This window comes from Cyanistes caeruleus, chromosome 6, assembly GCF_971803275.1.
Source record: "Cyanistes caeruleus chromosome 6, bCyaCae1.hap1.1, whole genome shotgun sequence".
In the NCBI taxonomy this organism is placed as follows: domain Eukaryota; kingdom Metazoa; phylum Chordata; class Aves; order Passeriformes; family Paridae; genus Cyanistes; species Cyanistes caeruleus.
The window spans coordinates 34,769,642-34,785,560 of NC_141706.1; the positions used below are offsets into that span (position 1 = coordinate 34,769,642).

Here is a 15,919-nt window from a genome sequence, read left to right on the forward strand (position 1 = left end):
TTCAGTCATGAGCAAGGGATGGCATTGCATGAACCTTTGCAGCCACTGGGAGAATGAGGGGAGTGCAGGGGTCATTTTGAACTTGCAACAGTCAGTGCAGCCTGGCTGTGAGGAGGCAGTGGTCTGGCAGGGTCTGACTTGTTTCTCCTGTTCTCTTTGGGTGTGAAAGTTGTGGGACAGTAACCTCTGCATAAGGCGTGTATTTGCTGTGAAGGAGACCATGACACACTTAGCTCTTCTTTTCCTACAAAAATGGTACAAGAACTTGTAGGAAAATTGCTGAGGGAGAAACATAGGATCTACTGCCCAGCTGCTCCAGCAGCCAGCACTTCAGAGCAGGCCGATGAAGCTGAGGCAGCAGCGTGGTGCCAGCAGGGTGTGTGTGCTTTGTGTAGCTGCTGTTGTACGTGTGTGTGGGTGTGGGTGTGGGTGTGTGCACAGGGGTAATAGGGAAGCCCTGTTGGCCATCAGACCTCACTGCCCACAGCCTGAGACCTGAGCCAGTTTGCTGGGGGATTTTGTCAAGCTTCACTTTGTAGTTTGGCCTGCCATTCTGCCTTTGGGTTAAACAGGAAATTGGCCAGTGTCATTCACAGAAGGGGGCTTCAGTCTGTCTCAAAGGGCCGTGTTGAGTTTGTTCAGTGGGTGAGAAAACTTTGACTCTCTAATGTAACCATTTAACTCCATCCTTCCTTGTCTTTTGCTTCTCTGTTCCCCTCTCCCCTTTATGACCCTTATTATTTTTCCGTCCACAGCAAAACAGTTCACATCAAGGTAATTGATGATGAGGAGTATGAAAAAACCAAGAATTTCTTCATTGAGCTGATGAGCCCCCGCATGGTGGATATGAGTTTACAGAAAGGTGTAGTACTGGCCCTGCAGACTAACATTAACGTTCTTTCCTCCTCTCTTCCATCTCCTTCCTCCTCTTCTCTTCCTCTTCCTCTGATGTCTCTCTGTCTCCAACCGCTCTGCCCTAAACACTGCTGTGCGCGCACACCGTGTCACATGGTACCCATGGGGTGGCATGGGAAGTGGTGCTGGGGCTGCTGAGAGGCAAAGTGGTGAGGGGAGGAGAGAGAGAAGGATGGAGAGCAGCCCTGCTTGTCCGTATTTCTTTGGTGACTTGAGAGGAACCTTCTGCCCGCCCCCCACCAGAGGGCCCAAACAAATTTTTTTGTGTCAGTGGGAGGATGCTGGCTAGAAACGCATCCAGCATCTCAGGAGATCATCACCCAGCCCTGGTCCTATGGGTTGTTCCAGTCAGACCCATGGTAGAAAAACACAGGAATTGAGGCCTGGCAGAGAAACAGCTCTGTGACTTCTCAGAAGCAGTGGGCAAAGGCTGTGCAACCCCTGGTCTGGTTGTCACAGAGCAACTCTGGGAGCAGGAGCTGAGGGCAAGGAAGAGCTAGTGGCCACTTTGGTTTGCCTGGGGGCTCACAGCAGCTGTGTGCATCGCAGGGGTACTGGAGGGAGCCAGATGAGCTGGCCTCAGGGGGAAGAGGCTAGACTTGCTCCTGTGCCCAGGGCATTTCCTTTTGAGCCTTGGGGGTGTTGTCCCATTGTGTCCCCTGTGAGGTCCCAGCAAAGCTGTCCATCCCCTGGGAAGACTGCATCCTCATTTGAGGAACAGGACAGGAGGATGAGGTAGATATTATCAAGGAGAGAAAGCAATAAGATGTGCCATTTGAAAAATGGGAATTAGAACCTTCAGCTTCCTTAGCTGCTGGTGGAGCTGTAGCCACTGGCAGAGACCTACCTCACCCCACTGGGGCATGTGTCTCTCTCTTCTCCTCAGGTTCCCAGCCCAGAGTCCTTGCAGATTTATTATTGATAGTGAGGGTATTATTACTGTATTTACTATTAATGGTAAGAAGAAATTGGTCCTCCAGCTAAAATGCAGTGGGTAGCTCAGGGTGGTGGTCCCTGGTGCTTTTCAGGCAGCTGATACCCTTTCCATTACCATCTGACACTGAAAAAAAAATGCGCTGCAGAAGTCGCCTTCCACTAACCATCAGCAAGGTCCTCCTCCCACTTTTCCCTCCCTCCTCACTCCCTTGCCAGCCCCTTCTGCCCCTAACACCCCTGCTCCCAAGGAGCCGCTGCGAGGATGCTGTGTCCGACAGGCGGGCCGACGCACACCGCCCCGGTGGGAAGGGGCTGTGTGCCAGGAGCCCACGCCGCCGCCGCTGCCGCTGCTGCCGCCTCGCCTCCAGCCAGCCGACCCGCTGTACACGGTTGTCTCTCTTGTTGTCCCTACAGGAAGACCATAAGGGTTAAGATAGTAGATGAGGAGGAATACGAAAGGCAGGAGAATTTCTTCATTGCCCTTGGTGAACCGCAATGGATGGAACGTGGAATATCAGGTGTGAGATCCTTTATGAAAAAAATGCAAAAAAGAAAAAAATCAGAATCAAGTATCCAAACCCCAAATCCAGAAAATATAACCTTCTTTCTCCTCCTTACCCTTCCTCCTTTTCTCCTCCTCCTGTAGAGGGATCGACTTTTACTCTTTGCCCTCCTGTTTTCTTGCTCTTACCCTGTTTCGGTGTCATCTCTGCCTTTAAGAGCCTAGCTTACTTCTGATCCTCCTTTTGTGCAATGCTTGAGTCTCAGAGGCTGTGTTATTTTGATTGGGTTTCCTTGTCTTGATCTGTTTTTTTTTTTTTCTGAGCACACCTTTGCTGTTCTCCCTGCTCCTGCTTCTTTGCCAGGACCTTGGGGAATGCAAAAGGCAAGAGAAGGGTGTAATGCATGGCTGCCCCCTTCAGCTCTTTCTGTACTCCCCCTGTCCTTCCCTCTGTTGTTGCCTCCAGTGGTGGCACTGCTTTAGTGCTCTTGGGTCCCTATGAAGTGCGGTGAAAAGTCCATAGGAGAAGAGAGAAGGTGTGAAGTAACTTGGATTGCCTTTTTTTTTTTAAATGGTTCTTCATGTCTTCTATTTGAAAACCCCTTTAATATGTCACAGACAATCACAGTCTGTCATGCAGAGGGTATGAAGCTCTACTGAGGTCCTACTTCATCAGCAGTGAGGATCTCCCAGCAGACCAGGATTCACAGCTGGAATAAACCCAGACTTAAACAAGACACCCAAGTTGTGTCTTGCCTACATCTATCTTTGTCCTTGTCCTGTATGTGTTTGACCCCTTTCTCACTGAGTCTTGCCGCTGGCTTCGCTAGCTTTGGGGTGGCCTGGGAGGGCCAAGATTTGAACAGGGGAACTTTACAAAAAGGGAATTCAAATCTACCTTCTGGATGCCTATTACAGATGTGTGTAGCCACAGGCTTATTTCTGCTCTCAGGTGCTGCTGTTGGTGGTGGGGCACCTGGCTGCTGCCCATGTGCTGCACAGCACAGCTTTTGCTTGCTGAAATGTCTTCTCTTTCTTATCTCACCAGCACAGCAGCTGCCCTCTGCCCAGTCCAAGCTCCCATAGACTGCTCTGTAGGATGTTCAGGATAGACACAGGTTGTGTTAGCATTCAGTATCGTACAGCATCCATGGACTTGTAAAATGTAAACCCATATTTTAATACTGTCAGACTGCCTCCTGCAGCCCACAGGCAATGAGGGATATCAGGTTTCACTTTGTCAAGCACAGGCCCTCAGTTTTCACTGAAGTCCAACCACCCTTGAGCAGAAGCAGCGATCAACCTTGCCATATCCCATGGAAGTATGTCCCAGCAATCAATTGCCCTCCAGGGTAAAGATGTGAGCATGACTTCTACGTAGAATTTGTCCAGCCTCAGCTTATTGTGTCACGAGATATTTTACAACTCTTTTCTGTCATATAAAAGAACTGTATAATGCCACAGCTTCCATGTAGGTATCTGTTTACTTCACCCACAGTACGCTCAGATTTCTTCTTGGGCATGGCGAAGGCCAAACGCTCGGTCCTGGTTCAAAGTCTTCAGTCCTAGAACCGCACTGGGGTCTCCTTTCCACATGTGTCTCTTCCCATCTATGGGTCTACCACCTCCATCTCAGCAGGTCCAGGAGGAAAATCACAGGCCCCTGGCTTTCTCCTGCTTATGCACTTGGCAGCTTGGAGCAACACAGTGAATTTTTTCTCAGCTGTCTGCTCTCTGAGAATTCTGCATCCTTTTCTAAACAATGAGCAGAATAAGTACACAGAGTCAGAAATGGACTGGTTTTATGAAGTCCCACGTTTCTTTTTCCTACACAGGTCACGTTGCACCTGGCTGAATAAGAACAAGTGTTTGAGAAAAATCTGAATGGCCCCTGAAGTGGACCAATTGTAAAACATCCTCATTATTACTAGGACTACAGAGCAAGTTTGCTGTGTCATATGTCTCTTACTTACATCTGTATCAGCTCTAGTCAGTGGGGCTGTCTGATTTGCAACAGGCAGAGAAGAGGTCAGAGCTGGACTATATTGATCTGCAGCACAGAGCCTGCAGGCCAGGAGCAGAGGGCACACCCTCGGACAGACCCTCTTTTGCCTGGAGGAAGTAAAGGACCGTGCCAGGGAGGAGACACAGGGCCCTGGATCTTAGAGAAAAGGATCTTAGAGAAAAGTCAGAGTGAGAGCACCATGGTTTTAACATCTAAGAGGCAGGAGATTAACCTGCATTTGTAAATGTTGCTGGCACAAGGTGGCACAGTCGCTACACTAAATCCAGGGCATCTGGAAAGATCCCCAGCTCCGTAGTGCTGCACTTTGCGGCATCTCCGCTGAGCCTGCCTTGTGCCTGGCATGAAGAATAAGGAGCTACGTGAGGCTTTCCCGCAGCGAGCATTGTGAGCGATCAAGAGCAGATGCTGTGGCCAGCAGCTCCACAGAATTCATGCATGAGCAGCTGGCTCCCGGCGCAGAGGAGGCACGCGCTCGGCCATCGCACGACGTGCCGTGCGGCTTTGGGAAGGGATGCTCGTGCTGACCCCGGCACACCTGCTCCTGCCAGCATCGTGCAGGTGCTGCCATCGCCCCGTGCCCACAGAGGGGGAAAATCCCACACCACAGTCACCTAGCTGGGACTTTGCTGGGTTTTGTTGTGGTGATGGACGTACCCTCACGTGACTTACACAGCAAGGGCAAAGCACAGCTGTGGCCTCTCCTTGGGAGACCAGGCACCGTGGCTCTTGAGGTAGAGTCTCTTTGGGGTTTGGCTACTCATGCATTTGTTCCCAGTGCTGCAAAACATGTGGTTTTCTTGACAGTGTGTCCTCATTTTGTTGTTGCTCATCAGTTTGCTGTGTCACACTGAGCCTGTGCCTCGGTGCTGTAGGAGGATCAATGCTCTCAGCTATTTGCAGTGTCTTTGGAGCCTCTCCTGGCTCCTCTGGAAGCAGGGTGGTGTTGGGCATCTCAGATGAATGGCAGTCATGTTTGGCAGTAATCTGCAATCCAGGTCATGCCGAGACAGCCGGTTGTGCCTGCACTAACATTGCTTTGTGCTGAGGGGCTGCACCCAGCCCAGGACCTCTCCATGCAGAGGGCAGCTCCTAGCTTACCTTAGGGACACAAAATAGGTGGCAGTGATGAAATCAGGGGTGAAATGTTCCCTGGAGTGACGGCAGAGCTGATGACAGGGAGAAGTAGTACGTGTTTTTCAAAGCAGCCTTGGGCAGAGTTTGAGTGATTTATTTTGGGATGCAGAACTTAGTCTGGAGCCTGGTGCTCTTCAGACCCAGAGTGCTGTCCCTGAGGGTACCCACACTACTGCAGGCTGTGCTGGCAGTGGTTCCCAACAGACATGCAGTGGAGGAGGATGGCAGGTGGGAGCAGGGCTTGCTGCCACACGGTTGATTTGCTGTCTGTGGTGTACAACCTGCCAATACAGTCACCTCCAGTCAAGGGAACTTCTCCTTGGCCCTAATCAGAGCTGTGGGGCACAGGGGTCTCCAGGAGGATCTCTGTGGGTGCCAAAACTCAGCATGAAATTCATCCTATTGCTCTTGCTCTCTGCACCTGCTAGCACCTTACTGGAGGAGAAATCATCTCTACTCAGAAGTGTTCCTTTGGCGGTCCAAACACAAATGCCTGTCTTCAGGTTGACCAGGGCTTGTAGAACAGCCACTGATACAGCCTTTGAACTGGAACATTTTGCATTATCTGCAGATGCTGCCCCTCACTGTTTATCCCCAGTTACATCAGTCATGCTGCTTTGAGCCTTGGGACACTCAGTTGTTAACCCTTGCTGTAAGGAGAGCTGATCACTTACTTCTGCTGCATAAATGCTACATCTGCTTTGTCTCTCATCTGTTCTTTTTCATCAGTCACTTTCTGCAGATGGAGTTTTTCGAAGTCTTTCTGATCATCCAAACAAATCACATCAAGAGTTTTACTACAGCAGGTCTTTTTGTTGATGTGCTCCAATAATTCAAAGAGATGAGAACAGGTATCTGAGGTTGGTATCTTGCCAGCCTGGCCTGTGATGACGACTAGTACTGACTCAGTAGTGGCATATTAGATGCACAGAGCCCTGGCAAAGATGGTGCTTGATGCAAACTTGTTATAGAAAAGTGAATGAGTAAAAAGAAATCAAAGAGAGAGACTCACATTCTTTGTTTGGCCAGGATGATAAATGTTGCTCTTCTCTATCCTCCTGGCCATTTCCCAGGTTTCCTGACTTTTTTTTGTCCTCTCCATTTCCAAGAAGTTAATCTTCAAATCCTTCTTGTCTCACCTTTCCTCCATATGCAAAGTCATGTAAACTGAATCATTGTTTACTGAGTGCTGCAGGGTTTTGAAACTTCCCTGCACCCTGAACCACATTTCTGGGCATCCTTTTGTCAGCACCTTTTTAAAGGGTTCCTGCAGGGAAATGAGTCTCTTCCTTTATGATGAGATGCTGTCTGTTGGTTTGACTCTTGCTCTCATAGCAACTCTGCTATTGTGTCAGCTCACAACTCAGATTGTGGATTGCTGTCCCAGCAAGATTTTGGAGTGATACTTTCTTCACACATCAGCTTTCATACTTTTTCCACAGCCTTGGATTACAAGAGAAAAACTTGCTTTGCGTTCCCTGGATGAAGTTGCTTTTCTGCTTCAGTTGTGGCTAATCTTAGTGTTGATACAGCCTGAATGGCAAGTGAGGCTACTTTGGAAGATTTCACTTGATTGCAAATAATGGTGCAAATGGCATTTGGAAAAATATGTTACATGAGGGTTACTGGGAATCAGTTTGTGAGAATTCGGCTTATGGCACACTGGTGGAAGATTCAACTTCAGGGCTGGTGCTTGAAGGCTGAGTCTTGAGGGTTATGTTTTGTAAAAGGGACTAACAACCTTCATGCAAAGTTTTGCTTCAGAAAGCACGTCTCCCACAAGATAAGACTTTGCTGGAAATGGGAGTACAGAGCAAACACTGCTAACAGCTGGTTGGTGTGCCCTGGCTTGGGAGGATTTTGTCTGAAGTCTTCTCAGCCCTCCCAGCACAGTCAGCTGGTGCAGACAGATCTCATAGCACATCTTCTAATCAAGTGTTAGCACCTCAGATGGGAAAGCTTTGTGCCCAGAGGGAGGATGTGACTGGGAGTCACAGAGGAAGGATTAAACTGCAAAGAAGGAAGGATTCCCAGCTTGGATTGATCCATCTGTATCAAAATATTGATGAAATTATTTGACTTTGTACAAAGATCCATACCTGTTTAAGATAAGCTGTATTGATACATGTGCTGCAGTTTTCTGAAGTTCAAAACCTAAGAAACTCCTTCATCAGCTCCATCAGCTGCTGATGAGAATAGCAAAAAAATGTTAGATTGCTGTTACCTCACTCCCTCAAGGATTAATAATTTTCTCACAGCTCTGTGATTAGGCTGAATGCTGCTGATTCTCCTGATGGAGAGGAATTTCGTGGAGTCTGCAAGAGCTTTGCTATTGACTTCAATAATAATAGCATTCAGGTTAATGCTGCAAAATCTCTGCCTTGTTTAGCCTGTAAAAAACCCCATGCTTACATCTCTTCACAATCTCTTAGGGAAACAGTTTACTCACCTTACAGCAAATCTAGAGGCAGAGCCTGTGGGCAGTTACATCTGGAAGATGGAGGACCATTATCTCTTTGGGGAAGTGAGTCTGTGCTTCATATGGTCACTTCTTGGTCACCTTCCAGTGTGCAGGGGGTGGAGGCACTGTGTTCTCTTTGCCTTTGGCATCCTGTGACTGCCCTGCTGTGTAACTGAGAGTCTCCTCAAAATTCATCCTCCCTTCCCTCATTTCAACTCACTCTCTAAATCCCAGGCCTTTAACTTTATCTTCACAGTGGCTTCTCTGAGACTTCAGGGATACTGATTAGAAAAGATTTATGTTAATGAAGAATGAGTCCAGAATAAAGCAGCATAGTCAAATCTCTCAGTAAGGTAAAGAGCAGAGAAAAGTATTTCACTGTTTACAAAAAGGCTGGGACACACATTCAGCACATTGGGTTGCTGTAACCACGGGACTGCTGGTCTGCTTCAATCCCAAGCCAGGTTCCTCTTGCTTTAAGCTTTTTGGAGATGACACAGGACGTAATGAAATTCCTGATCTGCAACCCACACCAACATGCATGTCACAGCAGAACTTGACCTCAAAGTACACCAAAACCATGCAGATTAAATGGCTTATTAGTAAACAGATTTTTAGCAACTTTTTAAAATTCAGGTCTAAATTGTCCATTTCCAGGGGTGGCAAGGGAAGCAGAGTTCATGCATGCAATTTCAACTTCACCTAGTCAAAAGCAAGCCTTCAGGGCTGAGAAACCCCAGTGAAGGAGGAACAGGGATCCAGAGCCAAAGGCTTTGTGTCCTCCTGGGTGAGTCAGTGTGGCAGCCCCCTTATCTGCAGGCACACGTGTTTGTCCACAATCACACCATGCAAGGGTTAGGTAAGGGATACTTGGGACTGCTATTTTGGATTTGGCTGCGGAGCTAATTTTAGCAGTCCCCTGTAAGAGTACACATGTTAAGCCTCTGAGACTACCTGAGATGCCAGGAGCTGTGAGGTGGCCTGGCTTGGCCCCACAAGGAGCGTGATGTGCAGAGCAGCAGTGCAGGAGAGGGAGAGGTGCCCTGGGGAGGACTGGAGGGATGCAGCCCAGGCTGGGGAGAGTGGAGGGGGGCTTGTGGGATGGGAACAACACAGAGGCCATCAGTGAAGCTGGTACAGGTACAGCATCCCCAGATGGGCTGTCAGGAAACATTACAGGTCAGGGCTAAGGGCACATTAGCAGATGTGTGTGCAGGAAGAAAGCTTTAGTCCGTGAAATCATTTTCTTGCTTGCATGCACAGCATTCACTCAGAAATATAAAGATAAAATAATCCCTTGGCTTTCTGCATGCTGTATTCTTGATGTTTCATTCATAGCTTTATAGGCTTCTTCAAATATTCATGTATCATATCATAAGTGAAAGGGAAGAAAAATTGTTCTTTTTCAGGCTCACAAGCAAATAGGGAAAAAAAATAAACTCAAATCCCAGAGCAGTATAATAACAGTTTTTAAAAATATGAGGAACCAGTGTTTTTTTTTAACAGCCACAGTAGCTTAGGGTCCCAGTAATATTTCATTATATTACATATGAACACCAAATCGACCCATTGTACTAATGCTTGTAATTGCAAAAGGCAAATTAAATTTCTGCACATTGTCTGGAGAACCAGAAGACCATGGAGCAGTAAGGAGGACACATGACAGCACGAACTGCAGCAGGACAGAGCTACAAGGAAAACTTCAGATTCACGCTACCAGGGGTACCAATGAGCCTGTTAGAGACTTCAAGGAGAGGTGTGTGGACGACAGGAGGTGGTGCAGGCAGAGCAAACATCCCCTTGCATCTTCTGGCTCAGTGGCACTGCACTTAATGCAGAGTGTACTCATAAATAGTTTCCCCAAAGTTTTTTGCTTTCAAAAGGAATTGACCCTGAAACAGAAGGGATGCTCAGCAAGGAGCCTCTTCATTTCACCTTTCACCGTGCCTCTACCTGCTCTCATGGACAAGGGAGATCTCTTGGATTGCCCACAGTCCTTCCAGCTGGGGAGATGGATCAGTGGATGAAGATCTTCACTGGGTCAATGTCTCTCTGCAGGCTGTTGGGAAAGCTGCTCAACAGAGCAAGGAAGTGACTGGATGTCAGGACTCAGGATTAGTTTCCCTGGCTCTGCCATGAATGTGCTGTGCAACCTTTGATAAATTGCTTGGGAAATCACTTTCAAATAGCACAGATACAATTGGGTGCATCTATATAAAAGTGCCTGTTTTCAGAGGCCCGAACAAGCAAGTCTGGGAAAATTAGCGCTTTTGGACTCCAGCCCACTTCTGAGTTTGCAGAACGTTCCCTTTAGCTTCTTTTTGCTTGCTTCACCATCTGTCAAATAGGGCTGTTAATACTGACTCTGTACAGAGTTTTAAGCTTCTGAGACTACAAATGCATGATAATAAGTGTTAGTAATTACAATACTGTCATCACATGCAACCAAGTCTTCAGGGATTGGTTTGCTGTTTGAAAGAAAAGTAGGAAAAGCTAAGGCACAAACCTGGCCCTCCTCAAAGAGCATTTGAGTTTTTTTGCTATACTGACTCTGCTGTAGCTGGCTTAGTACCTGGATGTAAGCTGTGGCTGTCTGTGGGTTACCCTTAAGAGGGATCCAGCCAGATGTTTCTTTGTGACAGCTCTGGGGAGTGGATAAAGAGAGAAGAGAGTCAGGGGGTCACTGCCCAAGGGGGCTAGGCTGTGTCTGTATGGCAAGCCAGGGTAACGTCATCCCTTCCAAGGACCTTCGCCTCTTTCTCCTCTTTTTCTCCCACCTCAAATCTCAGGGGACCACAGTTACATTTCCTGTCAGGCAGTTGCATCCCACTGTGGTGACGTTGCATGGCCTGTGTCCATGCAGCACTGTCAGGCCGACCAGCAGTTTGGAACAAAGACATCCAGGAGGACTCAAACAGTGATGCTCTATATGTGCCTGTACTCCTCTAGGCACCCTGACCCTCTGAAAATGGTACCTGTGGGGTGTGGGATAGGTGTAGGTGAGCCAGGGCATCATCCTGAGGGATGATGCATGTCTGTGTTACCCCCTGCCCCTTTTGACACTGGAGGCCATCTGTTTTATCAGTGCCTCCCTCAGATGCTGCTCTTCTCAATGAGCTGTCCATCACCTTCTCTTCCCAATACCTACAAGTTTATTGGGGCTCCTCAGCTGTGCCAAGCCCTGCCACACATACCCAGCATAAGCGAGGGCACCTCCCATGCCTTTGGGTCAGTTTGGGTTGTGTCAGGCCCCAGTGGCAAGGGTAACCACCCTCCTTCCCCCCTTTCCCTTCCCCTCCTTGCCACTTGCCCCCAGCTGCATCCCATCCCTTTGCCTTTGTGGGGGGGAAGGGGTGACTTTGGGGAACCAGTGCTGTGGTGCTCACTGGAGCACCCCAGTCTCCTCTCCTTGCTGCTGTGGTGTCTGCTCCCCAGCCTGTGCCCAACATGCAGCCCTGGTGAGCTCGCACGCTGCCTTGCACCATGTCCATTGCTCACTGACAGCCTTCATCTGCAAAACAGCTTTTTCACACTGGATATTAACCTTTTCCCTCTTTTTCTTTTCTCTCTCTCTGTCTTTCTCTTGTTCTTCTCTCACCACAGCCCTACTGCTCACGCAAGGTAAGTGCTTTTTCTCCTTTCCTCTGGCTGCTCTGGCTCTCTTTTTGTCCCTTTTGGTCAGAACCCCCGTTTGTGTTTGTTGTGTTGTAGACAACCCCAGCTCATGGTGTTTGTGTCTAGCATGGACTAGTTAAGAGCAGTACAATTAAGAAAGTAACAGTGATTGATTGATTGATTGATTGATTGATTGACATCTAAGAGCATTTCCCATATTCCACATTTTTCCTTGCAGTTTGGGGGAAATGATCCAGACAGTTGCAAAGCAGCACATGCAGCTATGCCTGGTCTGAAGCTGTGACTCAAGCCTCTCTTTTTAGGTGGTGCTTGGGTTGTGCTGATGCACTGGGGGAGGGATTTCTGCAGAGAGGTGGCATTTCTGCACTGTGGGACGGTGTTGCCTGAGGTGGGCAAGGGTACAAGGTTGTGCAGGTGTCCCCTTCCCATGGAGGGTCATGTGTCACCCCTCAGTGCCTTCACCTGTGTGCTCTCCTCCTCTCATCCTAGGGAGTCCCCAGGGTGTGCCCACGGCAGAGCAGCACTACCAGAGTATGATCAGCACCATTTCCCTTCTCACCCTCAGCTCTGGTTCTGCACTCTGCATCTCCTTTCACTGTGTCAGGATTTCACGTGTGTTCATACAGAGCCCCTCTTCCTTGCCTGAAGTCCCCGTTACAGTGGTCTGTCTTTATCCCGCTGTGGTGCAATGTACACCCCCTGTATTGTCGCTATTCCTTCAATTCCAGATATGATTACTGTTGAATTTCCACTGAAGAAGCATTTCTTGAAAGATAAGGGTGGGCATGCAGGGTGCAGAGAAGGGGCTCGAATTCCTGCAGGTTTGCAAGCAGAGCTGAAAACCAAAGCATTCATGATGCCTGAGCTGTGCTGCAAACCAAAGGAGCAGCATTTGCCACGCGGGCTTCAGTCCAGCCCCTTTCCAGAGGATGCCAAATCTGCAGCACAGGGGATGTCCTGAGCCCACTGGCTATTGGACTAATTAGAAAATTGCTAGTGGCAGGCAGAAATCCCCAGTTCCCCAAATACCTTAGCTTAGGGTGTTTATGGAAAACTCCTCGGAATGATTTGGACGGTTTCCTTTGTTACCACTTCAGATCCAGGAGGACTGGAAATAAGTTGAGCTCAGCCTCCTTCCCAGTAATTTCATTGCTTTAATTCAGTAGCTGCCTAATTTGATCAGAACTCCGGGAACCAAATAATTTCTATTAAAATAACATAACTTTCCTCCCATTGTTTTGATCCAGCCTGATTGCTTTTGGCAGCTGTTATTGGAGAACTTGATCAGCAGCTATGAAAAGTTACTTTTTGCTTCATAGGGGAGAGGCTCCTCTCTGTCTGGTGAGGGGTCCCTGGGGTGCCCCCCTTGCCAAGCTGCCTCAGGGTGCCCTCTGTGCATGTGAGGTGTGTTGGGCTCGCGGTGCTTGGCCCCACACGTGCTTCACTCCAGCAGCAGGCACGTGTTGGAGTGTCACTCAGCAGCAATCACAGCTAATCAGTGGGGAGAGAAGCGACGTCCTCGTTTAGTCCGTGTCATGTTAGATTTAGGTTACACAGGCACACGGGAATCTTTGTTTAAAATCTGCATTATTGAACGTTCCAGTGGAATCCGTCGGTCCCGCGCCTCGTCCCTTGTCTCCTGGAGCAGCTTGCACAGCTCTTCCTGGGCAGCATCCCATTCCTGGGGGTGTGCCCTGGGACTGCTGGGTGCCCTGGCTCTCCTCTGCAGCCCTGGGCATTCCCCTTCCCATGACACTGCTTTGGCAGCCGCTGCAGGGCCAGCAGCTGCACAGCCCCACATCCCCCAATACTGGGATTGCACACAAGAGCGATCCCTTCTCTTCACAGAAAGTGTAGGTGCCCTGATGGATGAGCCTAAGTGACAATGCCTCTCTTGTCCCAAGAGCCCTTATCTGAGGAGGAATGAGGGATCCTGACTGGGGATCCCCTGCAGGGTCCTCCCAAGGGAAACAGGGCTGTGAATTTTATACAAGGTGAAGTAACTGGGCAGGTGTCGTGGTTTTAAACCAGTAACTAAAAAACTACCCCATGTAGTAAAGCTACCCCATGACAGCAGGGCACCGGTTCTGCTCAGCATTTATTTCTTCCAAATTTCTTGTCTCTCTGAGCCAGACTTGCAAGGCCATGCAATGCTAGCCCATGTGTCCAGTGCCAACTATTCAGGCTTCAGAGTTGTATGGGATAGCTGTGGAGAGACTTGAGAGGCTGGGGTGTTTTTAACCTTCTGTTTTGACACTGGCAGTGATCTCTCTGTATATTTTTAATATAGGGAAATACTTGATACTAAAGTGCAAAGGTGCTCCAGTTGTCCCTGCCTCTGCCAGCAGTGGAAGAGCTGCTTTCAAGGTCTTTCCAGCCTTTGCAAAAGTCACTGAAAGCTTGAGCACAGTCTTTGCTTGAAAGTTCTTGGGCTCAAGTGATCTAGATCTTAAAAGGGCTATGGAATTATCTAAATGGTAGATATTTCTACATCATAATTTCTACATATTCATTCAGTTCAAAGAAAATATTTCTAAATATGTTTATTTATGCATTAAAACTCCCATGACCACTTGGCAGTGGGAAAGACAGAGGAGCAGAGATGCCAGTTGTCTGGCCAGTCGGGGATGTCATGTCAGCAGCAATCTCAAGGCAGAGCCAGGAGTGGAATAATGCTCAGTTCCCAGCCCTGTGCTTTAACCTCCCTCTCATGAATGTGCAGCATTTCCCAGTTAGCATTAAAGAACGCTGGGGTATGTATATGGGATGTATCATATCTCAAAAATAGCTTTCAGGGCTAAGTAAGCAAATTCCTTACATTTTAGAAGGCAGCCTAGGCTGCCAGTGCTTGTATGTGTGCATGTGCTTCCGTAAAGGGCATATCCATATGCTAATCTCCAAAGCCAGAGTGTCTTTTAGCCAGAAGTCTTCCCCACTTGTGACTGACAGCTTGACAGTGCTCTGGAGAGAGGAACTCATTCATGCTCTCTATTTACTTTGTTTAGCTAGAATTATATTTTATTAAGCCACAACAACAAAAAAATATATCCCATTTTAATTGTTCTAATTTCTTCCTAGCAGGATAGTCCCCAAAAGGGGTGACCTTCATGCAGATACCTGCCTGCTCCAGGAATGGATGGAGATGAGATAGCTTGAGGAGAGTGAAATGGCCTTTGCAGCAATCTTTCATGAATACATTGAATACATTGCTGGTTTTAGTCCACTTTATTCAGCAAGTGTCAGAGAATACAGACTGGTCCATGGTTGTTTGATAGTCTTGCAGCATCGCCTAGGTGATGAACATCTACCTCTCTGCTGGTGTTACAGGGCCTTCCCTTTGCCTGCTTCAAAAGATGCAGCAGCCAGATTACACTATAGAAATGGACTTTATCTAACTTTGATTTATAATGTGTCCAGGAAGCCACTGGCAATGTCTAGCTCCTGTTTGATCCCCACAGTCTGAAGGACATTGAGTGGGCAAGCAATGTGCAATGTGGGAACACAGCTCAGTGCTCCCCTTTCCCTGGAAGAAAGACAAGGAGGAGGGGATTTGTGTACAGTATTTTGAGCCCAAGAAATGGCCTGTCATGTGCAGGTCTGAAAGTGCTTTGCAGATCACTGCAGCTCAAGTCCTGGGATGGCCCTGCAGACGTAAGTTGAGAGAGAGAGAGACTGAGACAGACGTGGGGTGAAAGCTGAGCAGTGAGCATGGCAGGGACATGCCCAGGGCTGCAGAGCACAGCAGTGACAGGACCATAACCAGGAGCTGCTCAGCCCCCTTCTCTGTCATAGCTTTAGGGATCTGAACAAAGCAGAATGAGAGCATGGAGTGGTTTAACCAAGAACTCTCCTTGCTTCCTGGACAGTCCAGCACCTAGTGGGTATCAGCTGTGGCTGTTGTTACAGCCCAAGCAAAAGCTTCCTTCATTCTCATTCCTCCCACCCAGCCTTTGATTTTACCAGACCCGTTGTCTCACCTGCTTGTAGCATATTCTCTCTAACTCATTGACTCCCTGGCACCAGGAGCTGGGTACTTTGGTGCAGCAGCTAGCACAGCAGCCCCAGCTTGCCTGGCCTCAGCAGCCTCCGTGTGCTCCTGCAGCCCAGAAAGGTTCCTAACACTCAATGGTAGCACATACCTAGATGCTGTAGCAGACAGGGTCTAGGAAACCCCTCTCTGGCCACCTTCTCCTTCCCAGGGAGGAGGTGGAGGCAGCCCAGAAGGCCCTGGCAAGCTCTGTTCTGGATAGGCACAGCCAGACCTTATCAGGCTTAATTGGAGTTGACAGCAGGGAGTCTAGGGTGCAAT

The 15,919-nt window shown here is 48.5% G+C and overlaps 1 protein-coding gene across 9 annotated transcripts in view; it reads left to right on the forward strand.

The window, feature by feature from the left end:
• The window catches only part of SLC8A3 (solute carrier family 8 member A3), a 137,145-nt gene that overhangs the window by 112,306 nt on the left and 8,920 nt on the right, over nucleotides 1–15,919 (forward strand). For 3 of the 9 annotated variants that reach the window (XM_086895125.1, XM_086895127.1, XM_086895131.1), the window contains 2 exons: nucleotides 756–862; nucleotides 11,578–11,595. In XM_086895125.1, the coding sequence (XP_086751251.1) occupies nucleotides 756–862; nucleotides 11,578–11,595 (125 nt within the window). Of the gene's footprint in view, nucleotides 1–755; nucleotides 863–2,265; nucleotides 2,370–11,577; nucleotides 11,596–15,919 lie in introns of all 9 variants that reach the window. The other 6 variants (XM_086895132.1, XM_086895133.1, XM_086895126.1 and 3 more) reach the window with 3 other exon arrangements.